Source organism: Pygocentrus nattereri, chromosome 1 (assembly GCF_015220715.1).
Source record: "Pygocentrus nattereri isolate fPygNat1 chromosome 1, fPygNat1.pri, whole genome shotgun sequence".
Lineage (NCBI taxonomy): Eukaryota > Metazoa > Chordata > Actinopteri > Characiformes > Serrasalmidae > Pygocentrus > Pygocentrus nattereri.
Window position 1 is genome coordinate 39331921 of NC_051211.1, and position 17375 is coordinate 39349295.

At 38.8% G+C, this 17375-nt stretch overlaps 1 protein-coding gene across 1 annotated transcript in view; it reads right to left on the reverse strand.

The window, feature by feature from the left end:
* The window catches only part of LOC108425356 (LARGE xylosyl- and glucuronyltransferase 1-like), a 73447-nt gene that overhangs the window by 32727 nt on the left and 23345 nt on the right, over window positions 1-17375 (reverse strand). The window contains exons 2-3 of the mRNA XM_017693947.2: window positions 14276-14463; window positions 1320-1624 (exon numbers count right to left, since the gene is read on the reverse strand). Of these exons, the coding sequence (XP_017549436.1) occupies window positions 1320-1624; window positions 14276-14381 (411 nt within the window). The 5' untranslated portion in view covers window positions 14382-14463. The remainder of the gene's footprint in view (window positions 1-1319; window positions 1625-14275; window positions 14464-17375) is intronic.

Genomic DNA, 17375 nt, shown 5'->3' on the forward strand with positions numbered 1-17375 from the left:
ACAGAGAGAGAGAGAGAGAGAGAGAGAGAGAGAGAGATTCATGCATTGAGTTGAACTAGCATATCTAAAAGCAGACAGAGGAGTTCCTTTAAGCAGTACTGTATTATTGCAAGTCTCTAAACACTAAGCACCAATTTGAGTCTGCAAATCTCTACTAAAGGGAACACCGCTCATTCTCTGTTTAAATCTTGATGAGATTTTGGGTCTGAATTTCACTAACTCTGCTTGAATATTCCATTGTGTTACCAGTTCACTCCAGAAACACTGCTGTGCCTGACATACTCATACTAGTGCAACACACAATATCATGCCACTAACATGTTGGTGTCACTGCTGTGCTGAAAGCAGTCAATCAGCCAAGTAATATCTGGTCATTTATCTTATGTCCTTTGGCGAGCTTTCCACGGAGAGGTGGGATTGTGGGAGGCCGGTAAAATGTTAAGAAAATATCTTGTGATAGCAACTTTCTGATATCATGCTTCCCTAGTATTTAATAAACTGGCAACTCAGTGTTTATGCTAAATTATATCTATATTTAATAACTGTACAGTATGCTACTGATAAAGGGTGGTATGCAGTGTACAGTACGGTATGCTATTTCAAACACAACTTTTGTGTTTTGGTAGTGATACAAAATTGTGGCACAGCATTTTGGCCTTTATGGTAGTGCTATTTCCCAATGGCAGTGGTCACTTCAGCAAGATAAAGTTCCCTGCCATACTGCCTGAACTGTTTGGAAAAGGTTTGAAGAACATTATGAAGATTTAAAGGATCTGCTGCTAACATCTTTTTGTGTCAAATACCACAGGGCAGAGGCAGAGTCCTATGGAGAGAATTTCAGATCAGTTTTAAAGGCACACATAACAGCATATTAGCATTATATATATATATATATATATATATATATATATATATATATATATAAATAATCTCGCTGCTGTCAGAAGAAAACCTTGTATCTCCATTTTTGTCACTTTTCAGTTTTTGACATAATTTCAAAGGACCTGTTGCTCTTTACATTGTATATAAATTTCATGATGAGTGGACCAAAAGAAACGGCCCAAAATGACATGGAAAGACGTCTGGTAATGAAATTTTGTTCCTACAACAGTGATGTGTGTGTGTGTGTATATATATATATATATATATATATATATAGATATAGATATATATACACACACACATGTATGTGTGTCTGTACAATAAACACAGTACAGAAGCAGACGGGCCACTTTCCCTAAAAACAACAGTGCAAGCTTGTCATTTCCAGAAACTAGCATTTTAGGAATTTAGTTGTGAAAGTGTTAAATGAGACTGACCTCACACTTGTCCACCACAGGCTGAGAAACACAGTCGGAGCTGTTGCCAGTGGCGGCGCCTTTTGGAGCCTCGCCATGCCTTGACCCCTCTCGAACAACTGGGGCGTGTGACTGGTTGCCATGGCGACCGTTGCCGTGGTGGTTGGTGTGGGTGGGGTTTCTGGGCGGCTGGCTCAGCTCTCTCCTCAGCGCACGGTTCTCTTCCTCCACCTCTCGAACCCGGAGCTCCAGAGCCTGCCGCTCACCAGCACCCCCCACAAGAGTGGAGGACTGAGGCTCCAGCGGAGACAGAGGCAGAGGCTTCACTGTTGGCACAGATAAGAGAAAACAGGCATTAAAAAAAAGGATTGATGGTTTGTATACAGTACATCTGATAAGTTTAGAATTACCTTAAACATGGTCATTTTATTCAATGACATATACAGTGTAAACTCTATTGGAAACTAAACATCAGAAGGTGTTTATAGATGTGTTATGCAGCATTTTAAGTTAACCTAGAACAATAAGAATCATTTACAAAAGATTTGGTCAGGTTATGTGCTTCAAGATCTCATCACTTCTGAAATGTGAGGCATTCTGGATATTTATTTTATTATAAATTCATTATCAGATGTTACACAGCTTCATGGAATCATCTCTAAAGCTGTTAACTCCAAACATACCTAAAACTTTGCAAAAAAAAAATCTAAATTAGTTGAAACCTATTCAGCTACAGAACGCTGGCTTCACAAAAGGATCACTTTATACATGTCCACTAAAATGTCCAAAAGTTTGTAGACATCTGCTCATACAATATTTCTTCTAAAATCAAGTACATTAAAGGGTGTTTGCCCTCACTTTTACTGGTATCTACTCTCCTCAAAAGGTTTTAGTTGTTGGAACATTACTGTGAGGATTTCATTGCATACAGCCTAAAGAGCATTAGTAATGTCGAGAATTGGGTGGTACTGAATGGCGCTCCATTGCAGAGAATGCAGCTTCACAGGGCAGTTTTGGTGGACTTTATACTCCTCTAGCTGATGCTTGGTACTGGGCATGGTGAACTTAGGCTCATGTGCAGCTGCACTGGAAGATCCCATATCAATATTGTAATTTGAAAGAGTGCAATTTTTTAAACTGCAAGAGCTGCAGGTGTAATTATAGCCAACATTATCAACAATGTTTGAAATGGCTTGTGAACTGCCTATAGATGAGTTAAATTAGTAAAAAAAAAACAAACACTGATGCGCTGTCTACATGCACATCCACAAACAATGCGCAGTCTTAAAAGAGGACATTCTGGTTTGCTTGGACGAAATAACAAACAAGCCTGGACCTCAGCTTAAAGAATATAGATCCTGGTCAGAAAAATTGTTAGAGTGTTTTCCCCTAATCATTCAGCTCTAGTACAAACAATAACATCTTAAAGTAGAAAGGAGCAATCATTCAATAGATGGAGTGTCTGCAATCAGATATACGTGTACCTGCACATAAATTTATTAATATATTGTTAAAAGCAGTGATTCCTAAACTTCTAAACAGTGGTGTCCATCTTTGTTCAAAAATCACTAATAGCCCTCCACAAAGCCAGAGGACACATGTTCTCATCTTCCACTTACACACACACACACACACACACACACACACACACACACACACATACACACACACACACACACACACACACACACACACACCAGCAGCACCACATACACAGAGTGCATTCATACAGCAGGAAAGTAAATGGGTGTGTGAGCTGTTATTGCACTTATTGATCATGGTCAGAGGATAGATAGCTTTACTGTATGGCATCATCACTCATCTCTGCACTAACTCCCCAATGAAGGCTTCTTCAGGGAGGGAGGAAAGACTAGGAAAAAGAAGAAAAAAAGCAAATATGGATACTGGGCCTAAAGCTATTCATTACACTAAGAACATTTTCAATAAATTCTTAATCCACCATTCTTTAAACTGGGGGGCTGCCTAAGGAACGCTCTATTTCTGTTGTTTTCCTGGTGGGAACCTCTAATAGAATCTGCATTTACGCAGACACAGAGTGAGTGAAGGGGATTCTTTATGACTGAAATATGTCAATAAATTAGATTAACTCCCAAAAACGCACCACAAAGAGATATTTTGGGCAGGATAAATAAAAGAAAAACATGTATATAGACAGTCATACTCAGCTGTTTAAGTACCCCTGGTCAAATGACATGCTTTGTTGATTTTTGTTGAGTGTAAAAAGTACACAACCTCTACAGGGAACACACTTCTGCACGTTGTAATGCACAGTTATTGTTTTCATTGCTGAATTTATTCAACATATTGGAAAAAATTAAAACATAAAATGTGGTCTTTGACATATTTAATGTTTCATGTTTTACTTTTTTCCATTATGTTAAACTTAGCTAATAAATAGAAATTGTGCACTAACATTTGCAGAAAGTGCTAAACCTACGCATGTTCTCTGTAGATGATGTGTTAACTTATTTTAAATTAGAAAATTTGTCTAGGTGTGTTCAAACATGTGCATGCATATTTGCTCATTTTAATTATATATGCATTGTTAGTAAATGATGTCTATTTTTAAATACATTGAAATGTGCTAAGATGAAATATTAACTTTTAGACCAATATATTGAAATACATGCCTGTGAAGTCTAGGGCTGATAACAATTATCTGAAAACCTGATAATATCGGTTAACATAATTTTATATTGCTATTTTGCACCTTAATTCCAGCAGTTTTAGTTAAAAAGTGCTTTACTGCCTGATTTAGTCTTACTGGGCCAGGTGTGATCTCTTAGAATTCACAGCTGCAAACAAGGATACACCCTCTAAACTCTGGGAAGGAACTGTTTTTTTTTTGTTTTTGTTTTTTTGCAAGAAGTATTGTTTATTTTTAGCCAGTGTAATGTGATCGTCACACATGCAACACACATGTGTTCATCAGTTCATAATTTACATTACACTTGTGGGCCTTCAACAGGCTTGCTGTTCATCAGACAATGTCAACGAGCACACATTACTCTGAGCTCTGCAAAACAAAGCAAAACACACTCCCACTTCAGTAAGTCTACATTCCCACCTACGTTGAGGTTGAAATTTGCCATGGTTGTCCCCAGATGCTCTTGTTATGAGACTCTGCCTGGCCCTATGAGACTGATATTGATGCCCATTTTCAATTGTTTGCTTAAACTCAAATAAACAACAGAAACTCACTGTCTGAAATAATATACATACTGTTGTGCTGGGGACCAGAAATATTTACAGTTTACTTTCTGTTTATTAGCTTTTATTTTGCTTATTTGTAATTAGTTGTTTTTGCAAAAAATGTAACAGCTGGCTGTTGGGTTCCACACTGGCTTAGCTGTGGACAGTTTAGCCCTAGTGCTAGAAGATTGTGCTTTCAAATCTCAGCAATCCTGTGTCAAAAAATAAAAACAAAAAACAGTCGGGAGTTAATTAATTAAATTAAAAAATCATTAATTTGTTGGATGAAGTTTGTTATAATTTCATCTCTGACACCAATAAAACAGCAAGCCATCAATACAGCCTGCCATTGCATAAGTATCAGTCATGCCCTAACAAATATATACCAAATAAATACATTTCGAAATGAGACGTAAATATATTTCCTTTTCTTATTTTTAGTTAAGGGTACAAGGTGGGTAAATAAGAGACATCAAGTGAAGCATGGCAGGGGGCATGACCAAGAGGTCTCTTTACTGGGTGAGTGAATTTTGATAGTTCTTTAGTGATGTACAATCCACTTTTGTGAGTCCATAATCAAGGCAGTTAAGGTTTTAAAATAGTTCCCATAATACCCACAATCCCTTTAGTCAACAAAGTGGACAATTCATTCAGAACAGCTCTTGCCCCTGCGGCCTCGGACACCCGCTTTCAATTAAAAACAGATTACTGTTGGTTTGTTTTTGATGCGCACAATTAATTTCACATCACAAAGAGAGAGAGGGGGATTCTAACTGGGGTCGTGTGATGAGAGGGAAAGTAGAGGCGGCGGTAAATTGCTTTAGAACAGCACTCTGGCTAAATGATCCTTGCTACTGTGTCCTTTGTCTCTTTTAGAGGCTGTAATCAATGAGGGAGCAAATGCTGAGCTCGAGTCTCATCATAGAGAAGTATGTTCTCAAACATGCTTAGATCTGATGTAGATAACTCGACAAGATGACATGTTAGGATGGCAATTAGTGCCCAACTGACAGGGCTTGATTTGAGGGGGGATGGCACCCCTTTGGGAATCTGTCATGACGCGTCATGCCCTCTTCGTTATGTGGTATCTCTAAGGGTGGCCCAATTATATTAATCTATATTAGATATTTGGTACCTTAATAATAAAAAGGTATTTGTTTGTTATATTAGTGTTCCTCTATTTATTATTCACGAGCTTTGCATTTTTTAAGCTATAAAAATCATGCTTTTGTGCAATTGTCTTTTGACTGGTTCCTGTTTTATATATGGTAAATACTCAAAAAATGAATTCATTACAGCTTATTTTGTTCATCATAAATCCATGACAGGCATCCATATCAGTTTGTCTCAGAGCAATAGAAACTGCATCACCTTCACACCCCAACTGAAGCCGACAGATGCCAGAGAAATCACGTGGAAGCACCTTTTTATCGAACAGAAAGAACAATGCTCAGTGTAGAATGCGAGATAAGACGTTGATAAATATATGGTGGGTAGCGCTGTTGCCCGGCCTGGGTTCGATTCCCTGGCCGGGCGACCAGGGTCCTCTGTGTGGAGTTTGCATGTTCTTCCTGTGTCTGCGTGGGTTTCCTCAGGGTTCTCTAGTTTCCTCCCACAGTCCAAAGACATTCTGTCAGGCCAATCAGACATGATAGACATAACTTACACTACAAAGTAATAAAAAAAGCCTGTTAAATAATTGTTTCCTAACAAGTTGATTCTACTCAATCTGGCAACCCTGAACTAGCTACAGCAGCGAGCACCGCAGGAGAGCAGGACAGCATCGTTTTAATAATCATCTTAAAAAAAACTAACTATCTTTTTGGTGAACTCTTGTCACTTGACATGGGGAATGATGAAGGCTTTTAAGCTGCTTTATAACACATGCTGAAATCAGCCACATCAGCTTTAACAGCCCATGTGGTCGTAATACATGTTCTTCAGCTCTGGACAGCTAGCTGGACTGCATGTTTTTTATTTATTTTTATAAATAAACGCAAATGCTCATAGGGCCTAGAGTTAAAACTGATACAGTCATCTGGAATTGTGAGAGTCTAACAAGCTGCCGCACATCACAGGTCCACACTGAGCCTAGTGATTCGCTTTCAATAAACAGCAGCTATGATTATTCCCTCAATAACACTGGCATTACTTACAGTGGACCGTGGGGATTATCCAAAGTGGGAAAGGTGAGGCTTATGTCTCTTTGTTGATTATATACATACACATCAACACACCTCCAAGCTACATTAATGTAAACCACATAAGGCTCTTCATAATCTTCAATGGATAAAATCCATCAATGGCCACACAAATCATTTGTGAAGACCTCTGATCTGGAATAAATGCATTTTAAGATTTTTATTCTACGGCAGATTCCTCTGCATTCACACAGGGCAGCATTCCAGTCCATTCCAGGTCCATTCCATAAGCGACGATTTGCATTCTAATGTATTTATCCAGTGTGAGGACTGAAGGACAGGAGAGAAAGAGCCATGACCTTGGCATGGCATTACCTCACTGTTATTTTGATATTATTTCAACGTCCAGTCGAAGCTCTTCCGCAAACGGGAATGCAATTTCATTCTGGCTCAGAGCCAAGATTAAAATGTCTCTGAAAAGGGCAGGAAAAATTGTTTTGCATTCTTGGCACGCGGGCAGAGGGTAAACTGACTGGGCAACAGGACACCATGACAGTGAAGACATAAATAAATTGAGTTATGTGTCAAAATACAAAGGGACGGGCGCGGTCTGACCAGGCGGCTGTCCTGTCTTGTCCTTTGCTGGGGCAGGGGATAAACTATGGAGGAGTCCACTTTAATCAGTTCTGTGTACAATTTTTTGTCAGCGGACCTAAGAATTGATGTGGCATTTCCCTTTTAACAATGACCCCCACTTTACACTTTCCCTCATAATAATTAAATGGGCACAAAAAAGCAAGCTCTACTGAGATTGAGGCCCAGATCTGCTACAAATGCACTTGATCCCATTTGTTTGATAGCAAATTTCTCTGTGGACACAAAGATGAGGCCAATTTAGCAGACTGCACATATTTAAAAAGCAATCAAATAGAAAAGAAAAGCTTATGGGTGAAAATAAGCTAATGATGTGAGACCCAGGTTTATGACCCAAGAGTCATGAAAGGCTTTGCTGTAAAAATCTCACAGTAAAACTGTGATTAAACCCACTGTGTGAGATATTTAAGAATGTGGACAGCCTTTCTAATTTGGGTGCTTCAGACACACCCATTGCCACAAGTGTGTCAAAGCCATAGAATTACTTGTACTGAAGTAACCTTTGCCACCAGTAATTTTGTATCCTCCTAGATCTGTCCCAGTCAACTGTAAGTGGTACTAATGTACTACTTAGTCGCAACATTCACAAGGAATGTGCATCAGATGCTTTTATAAAATGGGTTTCCATGGCCGAGCAGCTGCAAACAACCCTAAGATCACTGTGCGCAATGCCAAGCAAAGGCTGGAGTGGTGTACAGAACCCTGGCACCAGACTCTGGAGCAGTGGACACATGCTCTTTGGATTGATGAAGCACACATCTGGCTTTGGCACCTGCCAGGAGAACACTATCTACTGAAACACATAGTGCCAACAGTTTGATAAAAAAGGGATAATGATCTGAGGCTGTCTTTGTGGTACAATTTGGGGAAGTCAGAGTGCTGTTACAGCTTGACTCTGCCCTGTGCACAAAGCGAGTCCCAGACATGGTTGGATGAGTTGGGGGGGAGGAACTCCAGAGGCCTGCCCAAAGCCCTGACCACAACCCTACAGAACACCTTTGGGATAAATTGTAACGTCAACTATAAACCAGGCCTTGTTCCAAAATCAGTGCTTGACCTCACAAGCGCTCTTTTGACTGAATGAGTATAAATTCCCAGAGTCTCCAGAACAGTGGAGGCTGTTATAGCCACAAAGGTTGTGCTGTGAGGGACAATTACATATTAAAGCCCATGGTTTGGGAAGAGGATGTTCAACAAGCGCATATAAGGTGTAATGGTCAGGTGTCCATTTACTTTTGGCAGTATGTTTTGTCTTAAAGTAAGTTTAAAGTCACGTCACCTACTATGGATTTGTGCTCTGCCCTGGGTTTAATAAAGTACAGTACTACTAAGATGCTGAGTAGTGCTTTTTTTTCTTTTAACACTGCTTGTCATTCACCTAATGCATCTGGAGTGCAGTAGCCTTTTTTAACTTGTCAAATTTGTGGAAAAAGGCTGTGAAGCCCTGTATAATGCTGGTATGATTACTCTGCATCTAAGCTACAGTACAAGCCCATTCACAAGACCACTTTAACTGCCTCAGGAGAAGGGGTTCCTAGCCAATGAGCAAAATAGAGGAAGCACTGAAGAAGAAAGCTCCTGTGTTCAGAGATAGACCAAGAGTATTCACTGGAGAGAACAAGCAGAGGAACTAGGATGAAGGTTGAGGAAGCAGATTCCAGATTTCTTCTGTGTTTTTACTCACACTGTTCTCCAGTTGTTTCCTTAGATCGCTGTCCCTGCACTACTCTGCCCATTTTGACGACGATTCAAAAGGTCCTAACAAAGCCTATTAGCACTAGCACCACATCCACCTTTGGCTCCAGCAAATTACCTCATTAGCTTCTTAACTCAATTGGAATAGAATATGCCCATGTATGCACCTCAATTGGAATAGATAGTATAGATAATAGTCCAACTGAGGCTATTCAGAGTACGATTTCTATTGGACTGAATGAGGTGGATAATCCTGTAAATAATCTGTTAAATAGAAGAATAATGGCCATGTAAACGCTTGTATTTGATTACATTCCCATTCGGAATGTGTAAGTATGTTCTGCGTTCATGTCATAGCTTAGAAGCTGATTATTGAGTAGTGTGAGCATATAAACACCTCAGTCTAAATCTGCAATCGGAAAGTATTCAATCAGTCGGGTAAAAGTCTTTGCATGTAAACATAGCCAGTGTCAAATAAAACGCACTGGACTTGATGTGAAAGTTTCAGTGTGTTGAACAGGTCAAAACAGAACTCATGATGATTAAACATTAAACTATAACTAAGAACAAAAAAACACACAGCATCTTATTCTGACAGCAGTCATCTGGTTTTCACTCACAGGGCCTAAATAAAGTGAAACCAGAATTGGAGTTTCAGATAATAGACTGGTGTACAGAATGCTCATGCATGCAAAATGAATAGGGAAAAAATATTACACATCGATTTCATGGCTGTTTTCGATATATGTTGATAAAGACGTACATGGTCAAAATCCTAATTATAGTTATTTACATACAGAACTATATTTATATTTGATTTATATTCAGTGTCAACAGTTTCAAGTCTGCACTTTTGACTTTTTCTATCTGCTAAAAAAATAAATATGGCACAGTCTTGTTTTTCTTTCTGGAAAACAAGGCAGAGCAAACAATGACTTTTACGTCAAATTCAAATCATAAAATATCTCTCTACTACTTACAAGCACAAATGTGATATCGATTAAATGTTTAGAGTCTGCACTATGTTTGAGCCTAAAGTGAGAAATAATAAAAAGAAGAGGTATTTTGAAGGTGTATAAGCCATGAGGGACACAGGCTTAATCAATAATCAGGGTCACCACTTTCTTACACACTCACCGTCTGCACGTTGAGGTCAAATTCTGTGCTTTTTTTGCTGAACTTCACATTTACTCAGAGAAAAACCACACACACTTTAATGCATGTTGCTAGGCTTAAGAAAGACTTACTTTCTTAAAGTGGATTAGCGTATTTTTTCAGGCCCACTTGTACGTCCTCCACACACTCCAACACACTAGTCATATTAATTGTACATGAAGTAACATGGCCCAGACCTTGTAAGGTGCCTTTAAGTCTTTATATTAATGTAGAAGCATTTTCCTGTAACTACAGGATTCACACATTGGCCCCTGAAATCAATCTAGCAGTGTAAATACAGGAGTGAACCTATTGTGCACATGTTTATTAGCCTTATTAATGTGGTGGATGATATACGCCTCTCAAGGCTCATGTTCCAGTAGATTACTCCTTTAACTGTGGCTACTGTTAAATAATTCAGAGGTGTATGGAAATCTCCACAGCACAATTGCTGGAAGTGTTCCAGCGCAGGGGGGCGAGGATGATCTATTTTCAAACCACTGTGTTTGAGTAGCTGTTTTTCCCCCTCAACTGTTACTTCAGGCGCATCTTACCGCGACCTTTTCATATTTTCTGGGTCACTGAAGACGAGGTGATAATCATGTTTCTGCAGAACCGTCTTTTTTTTCCTTTCCTACAAACTTACATTTTCCACATCATGAAACAAAAACAACAGAGGTGGTGCTGTGCATTTCAGGAATCGGCCGTTTTGGCAGCACTATATTTTAGAAGAACATATGCTGGAGACTTGGCGGCACTACATTGGAAGCAGAAACGCATGACAGTGTCTATATATATATATGTAGTTTTTTCAATCCAAAGCCCTGTTTGGATTGGGTTAGGCTATTGTGGGGGGAACCTCTAATGCAATTTTTATACGTCTCCTTAGTAAGCCTGTCACAATTGGGAAATTTTTATTATATAAAGTATTATATAACTTTTTTAAGTATTGCAATACTTAATATTTAATTACTTTCTAGTATATCTGTGATGGACTGGCGACCTGTCCAGGGTGTATCCTGCCTTTCGCCCGAAGACTGCTGGGATAGGCTCCAGCACCCCCCCGCGACCCTGACAGAGAAGCGGCTTAGAAAATGGATGGATGTATATATATATATATATATGTGTGTGTGTGTGTGTGTTTGGGTTCTAGTGTAAGTATGCTAGCACAATATAGCTACCGCTTTACATCAGATTTATTCATTTTTATTGTTTGTGAGTATGTTTTGATGTTTCCCCGCTGGCTGAGCAGTTTGCCGTCACACTAAGATAGCGGCCAAGAGTGGCTTTCACCCATGGTTTAGAGGCTTCTCTGCCACTTGAGTGACACTACAATGCAGTATAAGGCTGCCTGGCCTAGTAGCGTTCGTCTGCTTGAGTGACGCTACACTGCAGCTTCGAAGCTACTTGAGCAATTCAACCAATGCTAGCCAATGCTAAGGACTTTTTCTGGGCAACAGGCTTACCAGGGCAGCTGCCTGTGTGGCACTACACTGCAGTTATGGGGCCTTCCCTCCACAGCTATGGACTTTTCCAGGCTGGCAAAGTGATTATAGGGGAGATCTGGGGAGTTTTCAACCTGCCAGCTGGGGAGCCGTGTGCATGTGTGTGTGTGTGTATATGTGTGTGAGAGTGTTGTTGAATTTATTGTTCATTGTGTATTTTGATACTTTTGTAAAGTGGTACTGGGCTTGGGAAATATGCTATACAAATTAAATGTCATATTATTACTATTATTTTGTTATTATTATTACAAATAATTCTGAATATTTGACATATTTGTCAACAGTTACACAGAGTCATGTGTTAAAATTTATGTTTCTCTTAATTGTGAAAATATGAGCAAAAACATTGCAATTACACATGTTAATGATATTAGCATAAGCCATTTACCTAATAGCTAACAAAAGTGTGACAGCACTAAGTTAAATGATGCATCTCAATTAATGTGTCTATGAAAATGCACCCAACTGATATTTTGTATGTTGTGATGCAGTATAACTGTGTAATCTGAGGGCTGTGGAAAATAACTGTAATTATCTTATCGCTGTTGTCAGACAAAAACCTTGTATCTCAATTTTTGGTGCTTTTCAGTTTTTGACATAATCTCAAAATATCTGTTGCCCTTTACATTGTGTGTAAATTTCATAAAGAATGGACCAAAACAAACGACCCAAAATGACTTGGGAAAATATCTGATTCCAATGACTTACATTAAAATTAAAGTAGGTTTTTTGTTCTCCTGTGAAGTGACCATTTTGGAAATTTGAAGTTTTCTTCTGGGAACAATGATATACAAATGCAGTCACCTCGGTTGCCCATCCCTTTGGCTCTGACACTTTGTAGGACTCTTATATAAGTTATAAGACCGGGCTTGTGAGATATTGCTTCTGTTTAGAGCTACTGAGTGGTTTGTATTCCATTATGGTTCTGACTTTGCTACTCTGTTTTGAACTTTGCCTTTTTGCCTCAACAATTGGATGTATTTGTTTTCCTGATCTTGTTTGTTATGTTCATCCATTTTCTTATTTTCTCTTTACTGGATTTGACCCCTGCCTGTTTTCTGATGACGGCTTTGGATAACGTACTAACAAGTAAAGCTTCTTTTACTCTTTTTATTCACGAGCATCTGACTGACTGTCTCGTTACAACCTCATATAATTGTGACAGGCCTACTCTTTAGTGATAACGCTCTGTTATCGAAACTGAGTTTCTAGTAGGTTGTATTTTCTATAAACCCAGTTGTTTGCCTCTCACATAGTCATATGATCAGAGAAAAATAAAAGTCGATGATATTGTGAATATAAACATGCTTTATACCTCTAATCACCTCTTTAAGTAATCTGTGGGATCTCACTTTTGCTGTAGTCAATCTCCTCATTCTAAAGCTCTATAAGTGTGCACAGGATGGTTGAGAGATACCTTTAAAGCCTCCTTTGTTTCATGATTTGAGAAGTGTTTAATATTGAAAGCACTAGGGGACTAAATATGGTGAGCAGGAGTGGTCAAAATACATTTTTCCTGGACAACCATGCAGATGCGTATAAGGACAGGACTAAAATTAGATCAAACCCCTTAATTCCGTTAAATACAGCTGGTAATTCTGACTACAATTTTCTAAGGGGAGGAGAGAGAAACACACACCAGCATAACAGATCCTGATGAAAATAAAATGACTGAGTAAAACACCTTTAAAAGACAAATTTACCCCACCCAACATGACAACATGTAAATTTAATTCCAGCCAAATCTGGCTATAGATAAGTATTTCGCTGCTGTCATATCAAAGCCTTAGAATTCCATTTTGATTTTTTCCCCATATCATTCAGCATTTTGGAGATATGAGGTAATCTTTACTTAAGCTATAAAACTAGACGTCCCAAGCTGACTGCAAAAAAGAAAGCTTTACACAGAGAAGGATGTGCAGATTAGAATTGCGGCGTATACATTTACTCCTGAAAGTGAAGATCTGCAGCGCTCTACTGCCGAGTCACTCTTGAGTGTAATGGGGCTTTTTTTCTGGGTCACTCAGAAGCAGAATTATGTCAAGCCATAGTTATGCAAATTCAGCTTTCGTCTTACTTAGCTAATAATGCAAAGGAATGAGAAAGGTCAAGCTGACCAAATAGTGCTAACAAGAGCGTATTAGAAAGAGTGGACCATTCTTCAGTCGGAGAGAAAAGAAAAATTACCCGAGAGAGAGAGTTAGAGAGAGTGAGAGTGAGGGGGAGAGAAATATGTACACAAATAAAAAAGAATATACAATAAATAAACAGCAGTGAAAAAAGAGGGATGGAGACATATCTGAATATTAAAATAATAACATCAAATGGTGCTAAAAAAAGCATAATAGAGACAAAAAAGGTAAATTGATGGAAAGAGAGAGAGAGTAAAAGAAAGGGAAAGAAAGAAAGAAAGAAAGAAAGAAAGAAAGAAACACAAAAAGCTGAGAAAGAGAAAGAAATAGAGTGAGAGATCAAGAGTGAAAGATAGAGAAAAAAGAGAGAGAAAGAAAGAGACAGAGGGATATAATGTCTTGTAAACATTAAATAAGGCAGGTAACACTGTATAGGCACAACCACGTCGCTGACAGCCGACTACGGCACTACAGACCCCTACCTGAGAAGTTGGCAGCAGACAGGTAGAGCCAGGTGAGGGCTGGGATGAAGAGCAGTGCGAGGGACGCAGCCAGGAACTTCCTGCGCCCACGACAAATTCCCAGCATCCTCTGTGGCCGGAGAGGACACGATCAGGAGGCTGAGAGACCTCTATGTGGGCAACAGCTGTTTGCCAGAGGGTGCATGGCACTGTGTAAAGAGAGTGAGGAGAAAAGGGAAAGTATAAGAAGGAGGGAACAAACATTCAGTACGCTGAAGCGGAGAGGTGTGTGGGCACAGATTTCCTGTGCATCCAGCAGATTTTCTCCAGAGATATGAGCCACACAGCCTTGCATAACATCACCTTGAATTTTGCAGAACGGTTTCTTCAGAACATCTCAGTAAACTCTCATCACAATGTTTACAGTGCTAAGTCCAGCTAGATCAATACTTCATGACCATGTATCTGGGTTCTATTAACTTCAACAGCATTTTTCAAGATCTCTTCATCCAGTTCGCAAATGCTCACATGAAAATGGTCTTGGAGTAAAATGGTCCTTGGCGTTCTCCTTGCTCTAACACACCAGGGGTCTCATCTAGCCGGACTACTTGCTAGGCCAGCTCGCTTTAAGCATAGTTCAATTTTAATCCTGGAATCCTGGATTTTGTCAGGATTGTGGACAGGTTAAAAGTTCAAACAATAAAATTTCAAATAATTAACAGCTTTTGGACCAATCAGGGCCTATTTGTGTTGTAGAACTCGAGTCATATTTTGATTTCAATATTGCAAATGAATGGTTTCGGTATTTTCTCGGGCTCTGCATCTTTTTTACTCAGCCTTGTCTCGGTTTCCAGGTAAAGACTTTTCTTGGACTGGTGAGGGCACAGCTGTGTGAAATGAAGTGTATTTTGACTTAAAGCAGCTACTACAACAACAGGAACACATGCACTAATGTCAGTATTTTGTGCCACTTGTCTCTAAAAGCTATAAAATACACTTTCACAACGTTTCATTCACAAGTGATCAGCTTTAAAAAGTGCAGTGATAAGCTAACTTAGTTACTATTTGTTCATTTATTAATACAGTATCTAGTGGTGTGATGAAATGAAAATTCCAGACTGAAAACCATTTTCATCTGTTGTTTCATTCATGCTTTTAAAGAACATACTAAACATAAAAACTACAAGACGACACAGAAAATAAACTTCTATTGCTGACTAAACCCAGCATGCTCGACAAGAGAACATCTGCAATGAATCCCATCATTTTTTTTTTCACTTTTCATATTTTTTGCCATTTAATTTGTACTTTCAAACTGTGATTTGTGAATTCTTTTGTCACTTCAAACCTTGTGGCTGGAGAGTGTTAGTATTTCATTTCTGCTTTTGTTGTTTTACTGTGTGCCGCATATTGAGTGGGGTGTCATGCTTTTAAGTGGTATCAAACCTGTACAGGACAAGTTCCTGAGCATCAGCCCCTCTCTCAATACTTGACATGAACAATGAATACAACTTGCCTGCGTAATGTTCTTTAAATACACTACACAGATTAAGCAAGACAGGTGCAGACAATAGACAATAATCAAAGGGTTTTTAACATATTATAGCCCACTTTCTGGGCCTATCATGATCCTAAAATTTTGGTCGGATATGAACTGCCATATAAATAATTGCGATTAATGATTTAATTGTCCTTTCTTGGTCACTGTGTGCAATTATTACAGTAAAATAATTAATAGATTACACAGTACAATAATATAAATTGCCAAATTCCTGATTAGCTAACTATTTGCATACTAATCTACACACAAACCCCACACAAATGTCTATAGTTATGCGAAATTAAGTGTAGAGTCAAATAAAGCTACGTTCTTCACAAGAGTAAAAATATAAGCCAAAGAACACTAAGGCCAAATCCCATTTTACCCCTTGCCCCTACCACTTAGCCCTTAGCCCTCGGTTTTGCACGTTCACGTCTAGGGTTAGGGTGTCCCAATTTATGTTGAGATAGATGGGTAGGGTGAAGTTTTAGGACTATATGGCCCTCCAAACGGAGGTTTTTCAAAAGCACAAATGGAGCAGTATCAGAAAAAAAGAAAAACCAGCAAGATGGCTGCGCGAACGACCAAAGAAACCCACAAATGTAAGTATTTTCTCAGATAAAAAACGATGATAACTGTTGTATTTATCTTAATATTTAATGTCGTTTCAATGTATTATGGTCATTTTCTTCATAACAAGCATGAAAAATTTCAGTAGCTAGCAATTTTCCCGTCGAGCAGTGTTGATGCCTGAAGCGCCAGAATGGAACTGCAGCACCATTTAAGGTGGAACGGGAAAATTCGAACAAGAAGCTGGCGAATATCTGACTTCAGCATTGTATCACCAAAGAATTAGCAGTAGGCAATAATAAATAATTGTCTTATACCCCCTCCTGAAAAGCATATGATGACCTAAATGTAACTAAAGCCCAGCAGCAAGGTTGCTGAAGTTTTCCCTTCTCTTTTATCAGAGCAGCGCTAGTAGGTGTTAATGAAGCAACATTTTTTTTGTTTGTCTTATTTTGTAGGGCAAGATTTCAACCACTACCCCTTGTAACTCCATTCCAAGGGGTTAGGGTGACACTCGAAAAACAAGGGGTAGGGGTAAAAGGAAGAAATGGGATTGGGCCTAATTCAGGATACACACTAAAAACGAGAATTAGCTGCAGAGCTAAGAAACAAACAGTACTCAGCATTGCCTACTGAACATGTTAGAACACTGTTTTTTCTCTGTATTTTCAATGATGATAAGCATACGACAAGCAGCATAACACGACTCTGAAATCTAACAACTGTGTGAAATGGTTCCAGCTTAAATAATTGCAATCATCTCAAATAACTGCAGTTAAGTGATGCAATATATAATAATTGGGACAGGCATAACAGGTTTTTTTTTCTTCATAATATGCATTGCTGGGAGTGGCCTTTATACATACAAGTAATATCAATGCAATATTATGATGAATACCACATTTATCAAAAAAATAAAAATGTGTTTTCCATTATATGTCAAAAACTGGTTATATCCAAACTTGTTATAAATGGATATACAGCATTTTGAAATTAAACTAAAAGGCAAGA